Source organism: Medicago truncatula, chromosome 4, assembly GCF_003473485.1.
Source record: "Medicago truncatula cultivar Jemalong A17 chromosome 4, MtrunA17r5.0-ANR, whole genome shotgun sequence".
NCBI classification, from domain to species: Eukaryota; Viridiplantae; Streptophyta; class Magnoliopsida; order Fabales; family Fabaceae; genus Medicago; species Medicago truncatula.
Window position 1 is genome coordinate 5,738,237 of NC_053045.1, and position 20,243 is coordinate 5,758,479.

General features: G+C 32.4%; 2 protein-coding genes and 1 long non-coding RNA gene across 5 annotated transcripts; 1 reads left to right on the plus strand and 2 right to left on the minus strand.

The window, feature by feature from the left end:
* Positions 1 to 274: 274 nt before the first annotated feature.
* LOC120580041 (uncharacterized) lies at positions 275 to 3,332 on the plus strand. The gene is made up of 2 exons (XR_005645677.1): positions 275 to 956; positions 1,990 to 3,332. It is a non-coding gene; the product is annotated as an uncharacterized lncRNA (long non-coding RNA).
* Positions 3,333 to 5,836: 2,504 nt separating this feature from the next.
* Positions 5,837 to 9,508, minus strand: LOC112421013 (protein ALP1-like). Of its 3 annotated transcripts, XM_039833962.1 has the most exons (5): positions 8,659 to 9,245; positions 6,799 to 8,564; positions 6,643 to 6,715; positions 6,484 to 6,570; positions 5,837 to 6,405 (listed from the first exon to the last, which is right to left on the minus strand). In XM_039833962.1, the coding sequence occupies exons 2-5, from the start codon at positions 7,321 to 7,323 to the stop codon at positions 5,936 to 5,938; spliced, it is 1,155 nt and encodes a 384-aa protein (XP_039689896.1). In that variant the 5' UTR covers positions 7,324 to 8,564; positions 8,659 to 9,245; the 3' UTR covers positions 5,837 to 5,935. The 3 variants fall into 3 exon arrangements, with proteins under 3 accessions (XP_039689896.1, XP_024636687.1, XP_039689895.1); XM_024780919.2 differs by lacking the exon at positions 8,659 to 9,245 and adding an exon at positions 9,422 to 9,508 and having other exon boundaries at positions 6,484 to 6,715; positions 6,799 to 7,347; XM_039833961.1 differs by having other exon boundaries at positions 6,484 to 6,715; positions 8,659 to 9,242.
* A 1,935-nt stretch (positions 9,509 to 11,443) lies between these two features.
* On the minus strand, positions 11,444 to 13,744 carry LOC11414563 (receptor-like protein 35). The gene has a single exon (XM_024780372.1). The coding sequence runs from the start codon at positions 13,742 to 13,744 to the stop codon at positions 11,444 to 11,446; it is 2,301 nt and encodes a 766-aa protein (XP_024636140.1).
* Positions 13,745 to 20,243: the final 6,499 nt, after the last annotated feature.

Consider the following 20,243-nt stretch of genomic DNA (forward strand, 5'->3'; position numbering starts at 1 on the left):
TTATTTATATAGCTTTCAGCACATAGAATTGCATGACGCCATTCATAGAAAATAAAATATTGTTAAATGTCTTAAAAGTATGTCAATGTGTCGTGTCTATCTCTTTGACTAATTCTATTTGTTTTTAAACTTGCAATATATTTCTTTATTTATTTTTTGTCCTTTCATAGTAGACAAGGATAACCAATCCCTAAATAGAAATAATATTCTTTTTGTTTGTTCGACCTTTAATACTATTTTTATTTTTATTTTATCCTTTCATGATAGCCAAGAGAAAACTTAGTAATATTGAGGGAATTGGATCCTCCAGCAGAGTCCATTAATATACAAAAGATACTCAAAATTTCATTCATATTGTAATCGGATGCAATGTGTCTGGGTGCTATCTTGGGATACATATGTTTTAATTATCATAAAAGGCCTAAACGGGATTTCTTAGACATGTGAATTTTGTGATACTTCAAGCACAATTATTTTGTCAGACTCTGATCGAGCCCAAATTGAATTATGAACCAGTTTTATGCAGATTAATGTGTTGAATTGAAACAATGAAGTTCTATCAAGCTTCAGTTTAATTTTGTGATCTCTACTGGATAACAACTTATTTTTATTCATTGTTTTTCTGTTGACTTGGGTGTTTCAGGAGCTATAAATCTACGAATGTGCTGCTCCGGCAAAGTTTATAGGGATATGGATTGTCTACCTTTGTTTGAGAGAATTCGGAAAAATGTGAAGAAATTTGGAAGGAAAAGATGATAGATATGAGGAAACGTATGTGTTTTTCCCTCTCTAAGAATTAACAACTAACAAGTGTTCTTTTTTCAATGATTATATAGCCACGGAAATTATATGAAACAAAAGAGGCATACAAATGATGTGTCGACATGCTTTCTTTGCATACTAGGGAGATTCTAATCAATGAGAGGAATTCCATGTTCCCTGCATTTCTCCTAGAGGTAAATATTTGCTTCCTCATCTTTTATTAAAGTGTTCTATTATGAAGTTTTCTTTGATCTAGGAAATTAAAAAGCGCTTCTCAACAGAAAAGCAAGGGATAATAATATAAAAGATATAGTTGTTACTCCTCAAAGCTTTAGAGAACATTTTTCTACAGGACCCAACATCCATCAATAAATCAAGGAAAGATTTAAGTTTACAGTAGATATTATATAGAACAAGAAACAACTTTAAGACCAGACTATAAAATAATCTGACCAATATATATATAAGAATCCATATCACAAACTAAATAGAAAAACTACAATCTAATTGAGTAGTTGTAACAGAAAGGTATACCAAAAAGTACTGATATGACATACTAAGGTCCAAGATCTTCTAGCTATTGTTCAAAACACAAGTTGAAACTGCAACTGGTTGATAAATCAGGCTCCTTTTGAAAATCTTTAAATTAACATAAAAAAAGTTGATTCTGGTTTAGGCACATCCAAAAGAGTTGATTCTTGTTTAGGCACACTCAAAAGGTCTTTAAGCCCACTAGTTAAGGTAAATCTTGATGTCAAGAATGCTCCAAGGAAGCTCAAAGCCTACACCGCAATTAAAGGGAATCAAAGAGGCTAAAATAACAAAAAAAGAAAATATTTAGAGATAAATAATAGCGCATTACCTCAGCTTCACCAATGCTTATCACATTCGCTTCAAGATCGTCAAGAGAAAGGCTTAATTCTTTCAAACATAAAAGGAAAGAATTAGCAGAATGTGGTTTTACTTTTAGATCATTTTCTACACAATATAATGCTGCTCTCTTTACAAATCCCATATCGACTTCTTTTGATCCGTTGAGTGATCTTGGGTCCAGTGCAATCAAGGATTTTGCATGATAAATTGATTCATGTGACTTAGAAATCACTCCTCCCTCTATCATTGCTTTTACCGTGTCATAATAATTACGCCAAAGAACTCTATGCGTAAACACTTGCTTTGGTGTACCTGTACCATAATAATATGTAATAGGTGGTGGTTGTACTTCAGGAATGTTGAGGGGCTGGTTTCGACAACCAAACTGGTGTGCTACACCAGGATTGAGTAAGACAGTGCGTGAGTCAGTACACCAAGAAGAGTCCAAGTTCTCCACACTCTTGTACAAATTACCAACACATCCAGCAAAATTATTAGCCCCTAAAAGATTTACAACTGACCCTAATGGCACCGCAAGGAAGCTAAAAATGAAGTCAACAAAATCTCCATTAGTTTCTGCAAAGACTATATTTTTTTTAGATTTACTTTGAATTACTTTAACATCAATTTTCTTGGTGTCACTGGTGCAAGGCGTTACTTTAACTGTCGATGCGAATTGGTTAGGTGGGATTTCCTTGTTCTTTGAGCTACTTCCCAAAATCGTATTTGTGAGAGGCTCATGAGAGGTTAAGGTATACTTGAGGAGGTTCAATATCTATACAAAATGTTAAAACATAAATGGCAAGCATAACAATTAAATAAACTGATACGAACTCGAATTTAGAAAGAAGAAATTATAAAATTGATTGGAAATAGATGTATTTCAGAAGTAAATACACGGTAACACCATTACCTCCTGTTTGCCAATGTTGTGTGTGACTTCCTCTATTTGAGTCAAGTCTGAATAACCCAATTCCATCAATAGCTGCATGGAAGTCACAGAGGAACTTGGCACAATCTTTAAATCATCGGACACCAGAAACAATGATCCATTTTCTTTTACAAAGACCCCATTTTGTGCATTATTCCCTTGACCCTCAGAATCCAAATTCTTATGAAGGTTTTGAAAAGTAGTAAACGTGTTACAAGAATCTCACACACAAAAAACTTACTTGATGGCTCACTGTTATCAACATTCAAGAACAGGTTCATGCAAAGAGATTCACATGGATTCCTGGGATTCAGCAACATGTGTCTGCAGAAAGGGTTGTTCCAAACATCGTTCGAGATGTTTTGGACTGTTTTGTATAGGTTTTTTATATTGCCAAGGAATGATGATGATTGTGATCGTCGTTGTTGTTGATCATTGTTGTTGTCGTTGTTGTTTGATAAAAGGCGAACGATGGTGCCAAGTGGAAGAGATAGGAAGCTGAAGATAGTGTCAACAAAGTCCTTTGTTGCTTCCACAAAAACAACTTTGTTTCTTTGTTTGTCCACTAAGATTTTCAGGGGAATTGTTCTTGTATCTTCTTGTGGTTGTTCAGAAGCCATGGCAACACGTTATTGTATAACTCAAAAGTCATTGGATTAACCTGTGATTTATGTATATTTGATTTTTACTATCAGAAGTCCAAATATCAACCGTTTCATTTTTTGGTGAATTTCTCAATTTTCAAAATTGCTACTACACTTCCCTATATGCCATTGTGACTAATTACCATTCATTTCCCTTTTCTTTATTCCAACGGCGGTTCAGATTCTTACTGCTCTTTTCTTTATTCCACGGCGGTTCATTTATCACATTTATAGTTAAGGAAGTAAATATAGTAGTTTTTGCATCGAAAAAATTGTGTAATTAATTTCTTAAAAGTTAAAAAAGTGTTTTTTTTAATTTATTCTTTTCTTTTTTAGGTACCTTAGCATGTGCCCGGGGGCATCGGTTAACACAACCCATTAGAAAAAAACAATGTTTTATATTTACTGAATAATTAATATATTTTATCTATAAATGTGACTGAATATATTAGTTATTCTATGAACTAAACAAATATTTTTTTCGCTTATAAATGTAATAAGAGGGATGAGTCATATTTTTATTTTTTTTGATAGAGAGGGATGAGTGATATTATATGCGTTAAATGTATCATCTTGATGTTTTGTGGCTGAACAATTCTTGTATAAAGGATCAGAGGGAGTATTAACTTAAATAGATTTTTTATTTACAAAATTGTATTTTGGATATCCAAATTGTATTGGTAACTTTGTTAGAAGCCATACAAATCGAACTATATATAAACATTTAATTTTTTTTTTTTAGATTATTTTTTGTCTCTAAACTTATTCGAAGGGACAAAATTTTGGTACATTTTTTTATGTGTTTTTCGTATAATTTTTAATTATCCATTCAATTTCACTAGTGTTTGTGGCCTTGTGGGTAGGGTGGAATTTCACCAAACTCAACATCCAAATCAATGAATTGTTCTAAGAGTATCTTATTCAACCCTCCTCAAGTTTCCTTTGTCCTACTGAATTTTGGATTATAGAATTTAAACATTGTAAAACACGCACAAAAACTCTCCAAAACTCTTTATTTTATTGATTCTAGAATATAAAAATAGGACGTGCAAGAAGGAAAAAGGGAGGGAAAAAAACTAAGGCTCTGTTTGGTAAAAATAGCGGATAGCTTATAAGCTAGCTGATAGCTTATAGCTGATAGCTTATAGCTGATAAGCTAATTGAAGTGTTTGGGAAAATTAACGTTTCAATAGTTGATAAATTTAAAATGACATAAAAGGACATTTTTTTTAGAATAAAAACGGCTTTTTTTTTTTTATTATTCTAATTTCTATGAAGACAAGAACAATTATCATTTTTAGGCCATAAAATTTACGCTACTATTAAGCCAAATTTTTTTTATTTTTTTCTCTACTAAATTTATGTTACTATTAAGCCATAGAATTTTGTTAAAAAGTTTACGATATCATTGAAATTTTTGTTAAAAAAAATGCTGAGAAGCTTCTTATACTAAAAAGAAGAAGAAAAAAGGAAGAAAGGTGAACTTACGCTTGTTCCTCTATTAAGATCAACAATTGTTTCTTTCTTATTTCTCGTGTCATTTACATTATTTGATTGTGTCAAACAAAACTGGTATAAGTAAAAAGTCAAAGTTCTACTAACTTAAATAAACAATGAAACATTGAGACAACTTTTTATTTTCAAAACCATGACTTATACAAATAATAAGAGGTTCTATGGCATAACAACAACTCAAACATGCCTTCTCAAATTGCATAAATTCTTCTCCATTTTTCATATGTACCTATAAATTCGTAAGTTGACAAAACAACACCAAAATAAAAATTCTTCAACTTGAATGCTTTTAGGAACTGCTCCACCTGTCATATGCAAAGTTTGAGAAGCTTGAAAATACTAACCAAAGAAAAACAAAGAATTCAGCAATGCAAATGACAGTCCATTATAAGAAGATCGGTATTTACATGATAATATAGAGAGATGAAAAATTTGAAAAAATTATGTGCAGATTCAACATCAGTTTCTTATCCTGAGACAATTTCACAAACATGTTATGAGCATAAAATCAAATACAAAAAATGATAATGACTTGAACAAACCCAATTCCTAAACCCACCTTCTCTGATGGCAAGAAACTTACATGCAATACAGTAGCTCCAGGATTCAGATTAGTATACATACAACAATTGTTTCCTAATTGTGGCACCCTATAACAATAAAAGAGGGTACGATTCACAATTACATAATTCAAAGAGGAAAATCACTACAAAGTATGAATAACAAAATGAAAGTAACTACCTTTCTCATCAATCAGCAAAATTTGAACAGAATTTGAACAGCAAAATTTGAACAGAATTTGAACTGATTTTGGGACTTAATCCTCCATGTCTCTCTACCATGAAACACATCAGAGTTCCAACAAACAATCAATGGATTTTTCCATCTCAAATTCAAAATCAAAATCAGAACCAAAGTGATATCAGTGAGGTTTTGATACTTGAGATGAGAAATTCAATCCACCAATCAATGAATTTCTTCATCACAGAATGAACCCTAAAACTCAATTAAAGAAGAAACTCACAAGCAAATACCAAACGTAGATTAAAATTGAGAATATGTGAGAACTTGATATGCTCCACTCGATTCCCAAACACAGACTTAACAACAATTATATTAATCCAAAATTAAGATAATCTTAACAACAATCATGTTATTTTAACAAGCTTAACAACAATTATGTTAATACAAAGTAATAATCAAAATAAGTCTATCGCCTAATATTCCATAATAAAGCAGCAACATTGTTACGCATTTCCTTCGTCTTGGTTGATCTCCCTGATCTTCCCTCTTGTCTTTCACTACCTTGATAACCATCAACAATATCCGGAAGTTCATCATTAGGTATGTAATTTGGATGTCGCTCAAGAATAGTAAACATTGCATCATCTTGTGAGTTGATGCGAATATAGTTATGCAACGCAAATGCAGCTATAATAACATCAATTTGGGTCTTAACGCTAAATTGCGGCATTTTGTTTAGTATCTTCCATCTTTTCTTCAGCACTCCAAATGATCTTTCTATGCAACTTCTAAGAGATGAATGTGCTTGGTTAAAGGCTTCTTGAGCATTAGTTGGGGGTTCATGTTCGAACTGAGACTGATGATACCTTATCCTAGGATAAGGCACCATATATCCTTCTTTATCAGGATATCCTTTATCAACCAAATAATATCTACCTGTTTAAGAGAAAAAACAAAATTATAAAACAAACTTCCTCAGTAAAAACTTGTAGAAATATATACAAATAACAATACCATCTGGTGGCTTTGGAAAGTTTAACGCTGGTGTGTTAATTGCATGAAGAAAAACACGTGTGTCATGCGCTGATCCCTCCCATCCAACTGATATAAATGTGAAACACATATCAAAATCACAACATGCCATGACATTGAAGGTGGGGATTCCTTTTCTACCTCTATAACGCATTTGATCCGCCTCAGGAATACATGCAGCTATATGAGTACCATCAATACATCCAATACAATCCTATTAAAAAAGGTTAGTTAGACAACAGCGTGACCATCATGATAAAGTATAAGATTATATTTACATATCTATATATATTTTACCTTGAAATAAGTCATGTACCGCTCATCATTAGAAATATGCAGCGGTATAAATTGAAAAGTTGGATCCTTTGGTCTTATGATATCACGTGCTAGACCCCTGTAGCCCCTACTTCTACCACTAATTGCTTCTAAAACTTCATGAAATGCTCTGCTAATAGTCTCTCCAGAATGTTGAAAGCGCTCTCTAACATCCCTATTAGAAGCACCCATAGCAAGTGTATACACAAATATGCCCACCTTCTCTTCAACTGTCATTCTCTTACTTGGTTGCAGTCCATATTTTGATTGCAAATCTTCACACAACTGTTTAAATAAAGTTGGGTCCATTCTAAAGGCATTCATACATCGAACAGGGTGGCCATTCAATATCTCATTCATCCAATCTTGCCCCCTTTGAAGTGAAGTCATACATGGTTCTTTATAGATATATTTATAGTAATATGTAGCAATTGCACCTATTGCACTTGATCTTATATTCCAATAAAATGCATACTTTCTTCTCTTATTTTCTCTTTTATTATCCATAATAACATTAGCACCAACTTTAAGCTGCAAAATGAGAAGTTTCAAATATGAACTTCACCTTCAGTGTGATGTTGAGCACATATCAAAACAATCATTGGAATTATGCCATATAAATCAAAATCAGAGGCATAAGCCATACAAATCAAAATCAGAGGCATAAGCCATTCAAACTAATGTTAACATTCACAAATCAGAAACTAATTACAAATCAAAATCAGAGGCATAAGCCATACTAATCAAAATCAGAGGCATAAGCCATTCAAGCTAATGTTATGACTTATGACAAAGCTAGAACTAATTACAAATCAAAATCAGAGGCATAAGCCATTCAAGCTAATGTTATGACTTATGACAAAGCTGGAACTAATTACAAATCAAAATCAGAGGCATAAGTCATTCAAGCTAATGTTATAACAAATCAAAATCAATGGCTCAAGCACTCCTAACTAATGTCAACATTCATTTTTTTTGGAATGTAAATATGTTATCCAAGATTTCCTAGAATCATCATCATCCCCCATGTTTAGAAAAATCTCCCGCCTTGTTTCATTCTCAATCAAACAAGTCGCAAAGCACCACAATTCACCACCCTTTTCCAAAACACCTTTGGTAACCATCCGATTTATAACAGTCATTGCTGTAGCAATGTTAGAACTACCATCAACTTGTTTACTTATGAAACCACCAGATTGCATTATTTCCAATGCCTTATTCGATTGAGATATCAAAGTTTCTATTTGACCACCTAGCTTTGCTGCCCCTCCTGAACGCTTTCTTTTACGATTCCCCTTAATAGGTTGGTTAGTCATGTTTTGGGTGTGTGCATCTCTAATTGTGCCTCCACCTTGACCAGTCACTTGTGCACCTTCAATATATTCACCAGGTATTTGTGTGACTCCAAGACCTTGGGTAGGCACATGGGTACCACCCACCTCATTCATAAAATCAGGCAAAAAATCATTTTCTTCGGGATATAGATTTTCCACTTGAGAAGCATGTCGTCTGTATTCTGCATAAACATGTTCTCCATCAATCTCATAATGATGATTGTCTTCCCCACCACTTTCTTTACCCTCCCCCTCAACATTAACATGTTCCACAGGTTGTACCAATTCAGGATCCATAGAGGGTGCAACAAACTCTTCCCCAGTTGCATAATTGTCATCAAACAGTTGTCTCCAGTATTCCTCAATCGAGGGATCTACCGACTTATTACGATATATTTTAGCCTCAGGTTTCTCCTACAGACAATGATAAGTTGATTATTAACCTTCAGATCTTATATAAATTATTTTCAATGTAAATTAACTAAAACTATTTATCAAACAAACTAACCTTAATTTTTCTATCCCACCACTCATCTGAACAACTAAGCTTTCCTGTAACAGGATCCCATCCTAATCCAGTTTAACCATACTTCAGAAACTTCCAAAGTCGCCAATCTTTCCTCATTTTATCAAACTTATTCTTTAAAGTTTTTGGGGGAACTTTTCGGTTGATGGCCTCTTCAAACTCTTGGTCAATCTCCTTCCATTTAAATGATGATCCACGTCCATTTATTCTAATGAACTTTATACAAAGCTCACAAAATTTCATTTCATACTCAGGATCATCTGACCATTTAAAACTGAGTCCATCCATTTTATCTTTACTTGAGGCCATCTTATAAATTTGACAATATACAGTAATGAGGATTATCACTTTTGAATTATTGAAATAAAAAAGGACACATGGTGAAAATATATCAAAGATAGATTTAACATAGTATATAGAGCTCTTAAATGAAATCTACCATGTAAAAATTTTCATTAATCAAAAGTGTCAAATTGCAATCATTTGAAGGCACACAACGATTTTAAATTCCAAATAAATCTAATGAAGAACATTTGAATACCTAATAATCCACTTCCACCAATAAAATCGAAACACAATCAAATCAGAAATGAGAAAGATACTTGGGGTTTTTCTATGATTCAAAGAGCCTTTTTTCACAACGATTTCCATAAAAAAAAATAAAAAATCATAAACTACTAAAACCCAACAAACGATTGAAGTATAATTAAAAAGAAAAATGTAACAGTTCAAGAGAAATGTAAACCTGGGTGTGGAAACGAATCAGTGGAATGGCGGACGAGGCGAACGAGTACGAGCGGAATCAGGAATCAAAGAGAAAGGAAGAGTACGAGTGCACTTAATCAATATAAATGCATCATTATTTAATTTTATAATAAATTATAAAGGGTAAAAAAGGATTTTACAAAAAATAGTAAGGGTAAAAGTGGAAGAAAAACAATAAGCTATAAGCTATAAGCTCAAACGCTACTTGGAATAGCTTCTGAAAAATAGCTTATAAGCTCGTGAAATAAGCTATAAGCTCATGGTAAAAAAGTATTACCAAACAGAGCTTTTTTTTATCAAACGAGCTTATAGCTAAAAGCTATAAACTATAAGCTCATTTAGGAACCTTACCAAACAGAGCCTAAATGGTTTTTGGTTTGGATTGAGTCATTGAGAGTCAAACACGGAAAAGACGCTTGGGCAGCCAGCCTTCTTGCCTAGGTCTTGGGCTAGGCTAGGAGATTGGAAGCCTCAATTTAAGTTGGGCAGTAGCTTTTCTACACTCAAAGGGAACCCGGTATCCCATTAATCAAGACTCATGTGGACACTCCTCGGCTTGGTACTTTTTAACATTAAAAAAGAATAAAAAATGGCTCGGAAGATTCCTTTGGCTTCAAAAATAGGTGTTCGGGTATGCTCCATTTAGGCTAAGTTTCATTTACTTCATTTAGGGTTTAGATGTAAGACATGTGGCAAAAAAATATCTAACGGTTGAGATTTTAAATTAAAAAACAAATATTTATTTAATAATAATACATAATAATAACAAATAAATCATGTTCCCTTCTTTTCTCATATCGCAACAATCTTTTATTGTTTTTTAATTATCCCAACCGTTAGATATTTTTGTGCCACATGTCTTACATCCAAACCCTAAATAGAGTAAATAGAGCATACCCGAACTCCAAAAATAGTAATATTAGAGGCAAAATAGTCCTATAAATAAGGCTTTTGTTTTTCAATTTGCAATGTTTGGTATTGTGTGTTTTTTTTTTTTTGAAAGATGGTTTTGTTGTTATTTAGTATCGTTAATTATAACTATTTTGAGAAGTACCAAGAGAAGGTGATTTAGGGAGGGAGTAGGGGTTGTCGGGTTGAAGTGATAACAAAAATAACAACTAACATTTACAATTCAATTTGTTATTTTATTTTACGGCAATGATATATGAACAACTATTATTAACAACTTTCAAGACAACTTTATTTTCTTCTATTTCTATTGGTTAAAAATAATAGAGAGAGAAAAAGGAATAGAGAAAATAAAAACATAATGTGAATATGAGAGAGAAAGTTGTCCAAAAATTATTGCAAAATAATTGTACATATATATTTCTCTTTATTTTATAGAAGCACAAGACCAATGCATACGAAAACTAGCTAATTTTCAACAAAGTTGGATTAGTAGAGGAAAATGCCACTTTGAGAGGAATTCTAATTTCCCTACAATATATATTCCACTCATTTAAAGAATTTTAAGTCATGTCTTTTGTTAACCATCATTATCTTGAATCTCTTTGAAGATATTGTTGATTTCCCACTTTGTAGCCATGTTGATATTCACTTGAGGCCCATTATCTTTCCAATTCTGTCATTTTATTTTTTTCCACAATTTAAACAAATTATTATAACATAACTACACTGAACATTATTCTAATTCTACTAGATTAAACCAACCATAGAGTATACATACATCATTTGATGGAGAGATAATTATCAAATTCAATACAAGGAAAGAAACCTATATGTATATTCTAAAGGATAAAATTTATTAATAACCAAACTCTTGCACAAGACGAACGGAGACCAGCAAAACAACTACATAAAAAATGGCGCCGTATATAGATGGAACACCCAAAAGAAAATACATCATTGTACATCATAAACACTTAATAATACTAAATACACACAAACATGTTATTCAAAAAATAAATAAATACACACAAACATGTAGTACAACTGAAAACCATTATTATTTTTTTCATAATCTGATCAATGGATACAATCAGTACCTCCGCCTCAGAGTTCTATACCTCTTCCCTTTATGTTGTTCATACACAAAATCAAGCTGGGGGATGAACTTGTAAAGTATGTCATCGACAAGTTTGAAATACCACAACCTCCATTTCATCAAGAAAATAAGAGGAAGGATGAAAATTCCAAGGCCAAAAATACATCCCAACTCCATACTTAAGAAACTCCAATCAATTGAACTCTCATAATTGGTATGAGGTGTTTCAGATGCTGGTGGTGGCAACCCTTGATTTCCATCGTCGCCACATTTGTTTGTTAGTGGAGATCCACATAACCCTTTATTCCCTTCAAAGGAATCTATATCAAATGATTGAATTTGAGTTCCCAAAGGAATTCGCCCAACCAGGTGACTGAATGATAGATTCATATATTCAAGGAAACTTATACTTGAAAGCCCTTGAGGAATCTCTCCATTCAAGGAGTTGTTTGACAAGTCCATAGATTCAAGATTCTTCAAATTCCCCACTGATGATGGTATATGGCCTGTTAATGCATTATGCGACAAATTTAGAGCATTCAATGCCTTGAATTGCATTAACTCATTCGGTATTGGCCCCTCTAAATAGTTGCTTGACATATCAACATAAGTGAAGGCACTTTGAATTTTGACAAGCTTCATCTGATGACCTTTGTTGACAATAATAATTGAATCTTGATAACGAGCAAGAATTTTAAAGTCAGAATACACCTGGTCAATAATAGAGCGAGACATTTTTCCAAGGAGTTTAATCAAGTTCATTGACACAGATTTGCCCAAAGTTGGTAACACACTCTTAAAACTCACAGGATGAAAGTTATCATCGAGATCGAAAAACATATGGCCAAATTCTGGGCCAAGAACACCTTCATCACGCATCGTTGCCTTCCAACTATTTAATAGAGAAACCGGTATTGTTCCGCTCAAGTTATTGGAGGCTAGATCAACAATATGAAGCATCTCCCAATCACCAGTGCTATTTGGACATTCAATAGACCCATGGAGCTTATTTGACCTTAAAATCATGATTCTCAGGGTGGAAATATTTCTCAAGAAACATGGAAATCTATCACTGAAAAAATTATCTCCAAGGTTTAGGACTTGCAGTTTATTGCAATTGACTAAAGATTTCGGTATGGTACCGTTCAACAAATTGTCATTCAGATTCAAATATCTTCGTGCACATGAATTTGGGGAAATAGTATCAGGGATATGACCACGAAGCTTGTTTCCTCCAAAGTTCAACATCCCCAGTTTGCTACTCAGGGTTGCAAAACACTTGGGAATGTTCCCATCAAAGTTGTTGTAGGAGAGGTCTAACAAGCGTAGGCTTGAAGAATTGCAAAAGGATCCATCAATTTCTCCCTTAAAACTATTGTTTGAAAGAAACAATATATTTATGGAAGGGAGATAGTTTCCGATGTCTGGTGGTACGATAGAGCTCAACTTGTTGCTGGAGTAGCCCAAATAAAAAGCATACTTTGGAATGAAAGAAATAGGCCCTTGCAACTTGTTAAAACTAAGATCAACCAAATAAATGTTAGAACTCAAGTTCCAATTACTTTCTTCAAAGCTAGTCAGAGAATTCTTGGAAAGATTCAAGTAAAGAAGAGATTCATGTTTCCAAATCCAGTTTGGTATCGACCCTTCAATCTTGTTGCCAGATAAGTCAAGAAATAGTAATGTGGACTGGTTTCTGAAGAAACTTGGGATTCCCCTTAACTTGCAGGAAGCCAACATAACATTTCTTATCTCTGGAAAGGGTGACAAATCAACATGATCTTTTCTAAAGCTGACATCAATTGTAAGATTGTTATGTGATAAGCCTAGTACATATAATTTATGTAGCCTTTGAATGACATTCCATTGTATTGTGCCGTTAAACTTGTTGAAAGAAAGTTGAATGACACGAAGTGTTCTAAGTTTAAAGATAGAGAAAGGAACATGTCCTTGTAAGTTATTGTTTCCCAAATCAAGCATCTCCAATTTAGGAAGCGATAAATTATCAAATTCACTCAAGAGACCACTGAGTTGATTAAAGGGAAGCTTAAGTTCTCGTAAGTATGGGAGCTTAAGTAGAGAGGAAGGCACGTTTCCTTTGAAAGAATTGAACCCTAAATCAATACTGACAAGATTTTTAAGGCCCTCATAATGGCTGGATGGTAAATCCCCGCTCAAGTGATTGAGAAATAAGGATAGATATGTGAGGTTCTTGGACATATTGAAAGAAGGGAGTGTACCTGTGAGGTTATTGGAAGACACGTCTAGATAAACAAGTTGGGTGAGTTCTGACATTGAATTGGGAAGTGTTCCATTGAACTGGCAATAAGATAGATCAATGGTTGATAACTGCTTTAGATTGGAGATAGTATTTGGAAGTGCTCCTGAAAAATTTGAATTCGCGAGTTTCAAATATCGAAGAGATGCAAGTGCTGGGAAGTCTGCTAACGGACCATGAAGATATTGATTGTTTGATATGTCAAGGACCGCTAAAAGAAAAGTCGAATATTAGTTACAACCAACCAAATCATAATAATAGCCTTTATGACGAATATTAGTTACCTGGAGTAAATTATGGTTGCCTAAAGAGCAATTTTCTAATATATTCATAACATTTTATTTTTTATTGTTCAATGTGTTGTTAGCTACTCTCACCATTCTCCTTGTGAGCTTAGCACAGTTGGTAAGGACAATGTATTATATGAATCCATCTTTGCTCCATTTCCACATGTCACACATCCATAATGGTAAATGGGATAAATTGAGCAAACTTAAATGGAGCAAAGATGGACTCGAAGATGAAGGAAGGAAATTAAGAAAATAAAATAAATTAGGTGTGTGTGATATACTATAAGATCTGGTAGACCTTTTCTATCCAACGGTCTTCTTTTTGAGATGGTTAAAATTAACTAAATAAGACTAAATTGACGGATGAAAACATATATAAAGGACCACATTGAAAATTTTAATAGTTTTGGGACCAACTTGAATAAATGAATTAAGTTAAGGGATCGGCAGTTCAATTAAGCCTAAATTCTATTGCACCAAAGTGTACCATGGCTTAATATTCCGCAAAAGGAAGGAAAAAGTAGAACGAGAATACCCTCCTTTTAAAAAAAAGAACGAGAATACCCATACATAAATGCTCTTGGAAATTGAAGATATGTCTTATGAGGAATTTATTGCATTGGGTGAGAGGATATGTTGTGTAAGTACTAGTTTATCAGAGGAAACAATTACATCTCATCTAGAGACAAAATTTTACACACAAACCCTAATACTATTAATTTGGAAGAGTTCTCGTATGACGTCCAAGAAATTGATGCTTGCATAATATGCAAGATTGAATTTAAAGATCAAAAGAAGATTGAAATTCCTCAATGTAAGCATGAATATCATGTTGATTGCATAAAAAATTGGTTGGTAATAAAAAATGAATGCCATATTTTCAAAACAGAAGCCTATACTTCTACAAAGAATGATACATAGAAATCTATGTATTCTTTATAAAATATTAATAGATTTATATGTATCATTCTTTGTAGAAAGTCAAGACTTTTGATTTCCAATAAGGAATTCACTTTTTATCACCAACCAATTTTTTATGCAATCGACATGGTATACATGCTTACATAGAGGAATTTCAATCTTCTTTTGATCTTAAATTTCGGTATGGCATAAAGCATCCATTTCTTGGACGTCATAAGGAAACTCTTCCAAATTAATCTTATTAGGGTTGTAAACTTTTGTCTCCAATGGAGCTGTAATTGTATCCTCTGATAAACCATTACGTACACTACAAATCCTATCACACAATGCAAAAATTCCTTCTAAAACATGTCATCATCATCTAAAGCAATAACATTTAGCAGATTTTGCAATTCTTATTTAAAGTAACAACATTCTTTTCAGAAACACAGAATCATGAAATTAGGCAAGCCTAATCTGATCTGAAATTACCAACAAAAAAAAACAGAAAATTCGGCTATTCAAATAAAATGTGTTCATAAATTATCAACAAAAAAATATTCATAAATTAAAAAAATATTAAAATATAAATTTAAAGGAGATAAATATGATCAATTATCTAAATAATTTATATGGTTTATTAAATTGAAAGCTCAAATTCAATTTATAATGAATTAAAATTTAAATAAAGATATAATATTAATGATATACCTTTGGTACTTTATCAATTCGATTTGTATGATTCATGATTAATTGAATTGTAAGATCTTCATCTTCAATGTCATCTTCACCTTCATCGTCATCATGTGTTAGGAAATTTAGACAGACACTGACTTGACCCAAAATTGAACACATAGCCACCCTTGTTAAGTTAACAGATTTCAAATATTGTTGAAACCAATGTTGACATCATTAAATCGGGTATAAAATGAGTTCAAATGATACAAATCGAATATTTAGTTTGTTAATAAAACTTGTTGACAAAATTGCATTTGTAAGTAGAGATCGTGATATGATTCTGATAAAATGAAGAATACCTAGTAACACAAGAAATAAAAATCAAATAACATGAAGAAGAGATTTTTTTTAAAGGAACGTGAAGAAGGCTTAGATATGAAGAGCAAATAAAAAAAAATAGATCTAAACAAGAAAAACAAAGATAAGTGAATGGATGAGAAAAAATGCATCTGCAAACGTCCTTATATTTTGAGTAATAAGAGAGAGGGTTCAATTTTAGGGTTTTGGACTATGGGCTTGGGCCTTGAAATATTATAGATGTGATTTTAATATATATGAAGATTGCTTTTTACTCTTATAGAATTGTTCTCCTACACCTCAAAATGACCTAAATACCCCCAATGACCCAAATATTTATCAAAACAAATCGAACAAAATCATACATACTAACATTTGTATTTATATATTGATTAAAAAGTGTGGTCAAATTAAATTATGTGAATAATACATATTGCAAATATGCAGCATATATTTTAGAACAAAGGAAGTAATACTGAACATTGGACTCTCTGAATTGAACACTCAAATTATCAAGGCCATGTGTTGTAGCTTAGCCTGTACGGGCAGCCCAACCAATCTGCAAAATTTTGAAAAAAAATATATGAACTTATGCTTTAATTTTTGAAACTAAGGGTTGAACAAAGTTTAGTAGTTCGACCCTAAAGAGAAAAAATTATATAAATTTATCATCAAAATGATGATTTTTTATTATTACTTTTTGAAACCGTCAATGTTAACATTGTAAATAATTCTTACCATTATGATGAGAGTAGAGATCGAACCTGCAAACAATTTATCACACCAACCTTTGATTGTGCCACCTTAGGCATCAAACTGAATTAGGATTCTCTCCATTGAAAATTCTCTCAAGTTTTCTCAAGTGAAATCTCAATCATCAAACATGAGAGAGAAAGTGAGAATTAAATTATAATGAAAAGTCGTTGTTGTGTTTTTTTTTCTTTTTTTGGTAGAGTCGTTGTTGTGTTTTAATGGTGGAGATTGAAAATGAAGAAAACTTGAGAAAATTTTCAATGGAGAGGATTCAAGTCCCATCAAACTAACCTTATTTCTCCTCTAAATAATAGAGCTTAAACGACAAAATTGAATTTTTTATTTTTTGTTGCTTTCGCACCAGTTTTCGACCCACCAAAGGTGGGCGACTAATCCGGCTCGTGCGTAGAGGCATGCGCACTGGCCAAGCGTTGTTTCCCCTGAGAATCAAACCTGGTATTCCCCGGATACGTCCTTGAAATGAGCTCCTTGCCACTGGAGCCCAAACAACTTAGTTTAAAATTGAATTATTTTCCTTTGAAATTACATCATCTCAAAAAAAAAAAAAATTTCTTTATCCTAACACACTTGAAAACTTTGTTTTGATTTAAATGCACTTTACACACACCTCTCCTAAGATTTACTAAAATAACAATGACACCCTCTTTAGTTTTAAAACTTACACAAACTCCCTTAAATTATTGTCAAATACACAAACTCTTCCCTTCTCTATTAACACTAAGTTTCTGTTAATTATTTTTTGAAAAGTGCTATATAGTACGGGAATTATTTTCACGGGAAATTTACGAACGCTTAGCAACCTGATCACGGTTTCTATTGTTATGCAGTGCACTATGTGTCTATTGTTATGCAATTCAGCCAAAGAAAAAGGTGGTCAACACCCACCGTTTCAATTAATTTGCTGCACCGTTTGATTAATTAAGAATTCATTTTATTAGTGATAAGATTAATTCCCTCAAACAAAAATAAAAATCAGTGTTAAGATTAAAGAGTGCTAACCTTTCACAACCCAAAAAAAAAAAAAAAAAAGAATGCTAACCTTTAAAATTTATTTTATTATTTAAATCACTTACTTTTAAAAATAAAAAATAAAAAGTGTCGCAGTTTTTTATAAGGCATCCGTGAATTTTCGTTACCATGGTTCCGTACCGTTTAGCATTTTTCTTATTTTTTTATGGAGAATTCTCCATTAATATTTAAAGGGGATTCTTGAATTACTAGCAAGATGAAAAATATGGCAAAATGAAACCCTTAATTGTTGAATCGACGGTTGATAACCATCCATTGGTGTCATCAACCACTAAAACTACACTACTAAAAAAACTAAATTTAGTGAGGAAAATTTAGTGAGGGAAAACGTAAAATCCCTCTTTAATTCCGTCACTAAATTTTGCGACCAAGGAATTGGTGAGGAATTTCATTTTTCCCGTCACTAATTTCCCTCGCTAATTTTGCTTTTTCTAGTAGTGCTAAAAGCACCGTATAAAGGGAGTTTCTACAGTACACCTCACAAATTGATGTGTACCGATACTCTGCTTCATAAATTTATAAATTAATGATCATTTTATGAAATAAGTTGTTATTTGTCATTATTTATATTTTAGAAAACACCATCTCATGAGAAGAAGAAAAAAACATCATTTCATTGTTTATATGAATTATATTAAATTTTTAACATTTTCTCATAAAAAATAATTAATATTCTTCATTATGAGCAATAAAAATTCAAAAAAAGTAAATTTTATTTCATCGACGCTTTTGGTAAATAAGATTTAATTATTATAATTGTCAATGATCGAAAATAATTATTATTTTTTCAAAAAACAATCAATTTAATTATTAATTTAATGTTTGATGTACCGGTATACTCAAAATGTTGGATGTACCATAAAATTTGCCCCGTATAAAACGCAATCAAACACAACCTGGCATCAACATTATTTGTGGCCATTTCATATAGAAACAAAGCGCACACCAGCAGATTTCTGTAGGCGCGGAAGCCAAACATCAACACAATTTTCATTTGAAATGAAAGTCGTTCATAAAAATGATGATTTATCATTTTTAATTGACATCAAGATTAAGTTTGCAATTCAACAAATTGGCATACTAAAAGTAACTCTAGTCTCTACACAATCCAAGTAAATGATGAAACAAAAACTAATTTTTAGTCCATTGGGGAGGTACTCATATTTAAATTTTGTTGATGATATTAATGAATTGACCATCAATGGTGGATTCATGGAGATTTGTTTTTGCCAGAAAGTTCCCTCAAAAAATATAATTACGGAAAGTTAACGGTGTTAATAAAAAAGAAAGGTGTTTGTGTATTAGAGTAGAAGATAACTTAAGGGAGGTTGGTGTAAGTTTTAAAATAAGAGGGGTTGTTAGTGTCATTTTGACATACCTTAGGGAGGTTCTTATAATTTTCCCTTAAAAAAATGGAGTTTTTGTCCACCATTTTAAAACATATTTTTTGGTCCCTTATTTAATTTTTATATATTTTTTTATTATTTAGATAAACATTGTTACATTGCAACTTGCAAGTGACTATGTCACATTATAAAATTGAGACGACGAAAATTCTGAAGAAAAAAAATGTTAAATTGGGAGAAAAAATTGATTTTTTTTTTTATTAAGAAGCCAAAATGAAATATCACTAAAAAGAGATGGTTCAGCTAGCAGAAGATGTGTCAGAAAGAACCACCCGAAAAGAATACAAAGTTATATGTCTGTTGCCATAAAGCACAACGAAGAAACAAACAGAGGAAAACTACTCCCTAACACCCAAACATACTAAAGGGTTCCGCCACCCGCCATTGTAACCGAAAGCGGAAGTGAGCATCTTAGCTTTTAACCAAGTAAACGACAAAAACTTTACATCATCTAACAACTTAGACAAATCCTGAGCTCTGCTCTTAAAAAACCTGTTATTTCTTTCCTTTCAAATGACCCAAATAGTAGTATGTCAAATCACTTGGAGGTAAGAGTGAACATATCGCGGGAGACCCGCCAAACTACCAAATTGATGGAAATGATCAGCCACCGAAGGAGGGGATATGAAAGAAATACCAACCCACCTATAAAGAAAGAATTAGCGGAAAGTGACTTTACTTTTGGGCTATGAGCTTCCTTAGCGCATTCTTGACCACAAAGTTTACCTTGACAAGTGGGCTGGGAAACCTTTTGGGTTTGCCTAAACAAGAATAAACTTTTACTTGTGGTAGAGTTTAAGCTTATGTTTCAAACAATAGCTAGAAGATCTATTGTCGTTTTCTATTTATTTGGTTGTCTTTCCTGCTACAACTACTTAATTGGATTTGTGGTTTTCTATTTATTTTATGAAGTCAAGACGTGAAATACTTAATTTGATTGTGGTTTTTCTATTTAGTTTTCAGTGATATGAATTCTTATATATTAGTCTTGGTCAGCAGCGAAGTTAGCATAAATTTTATGCAGTGACCAAATTTAAAAATAAAAATAAAAAATATTTAAAATCAACATATTAAATTTAAAG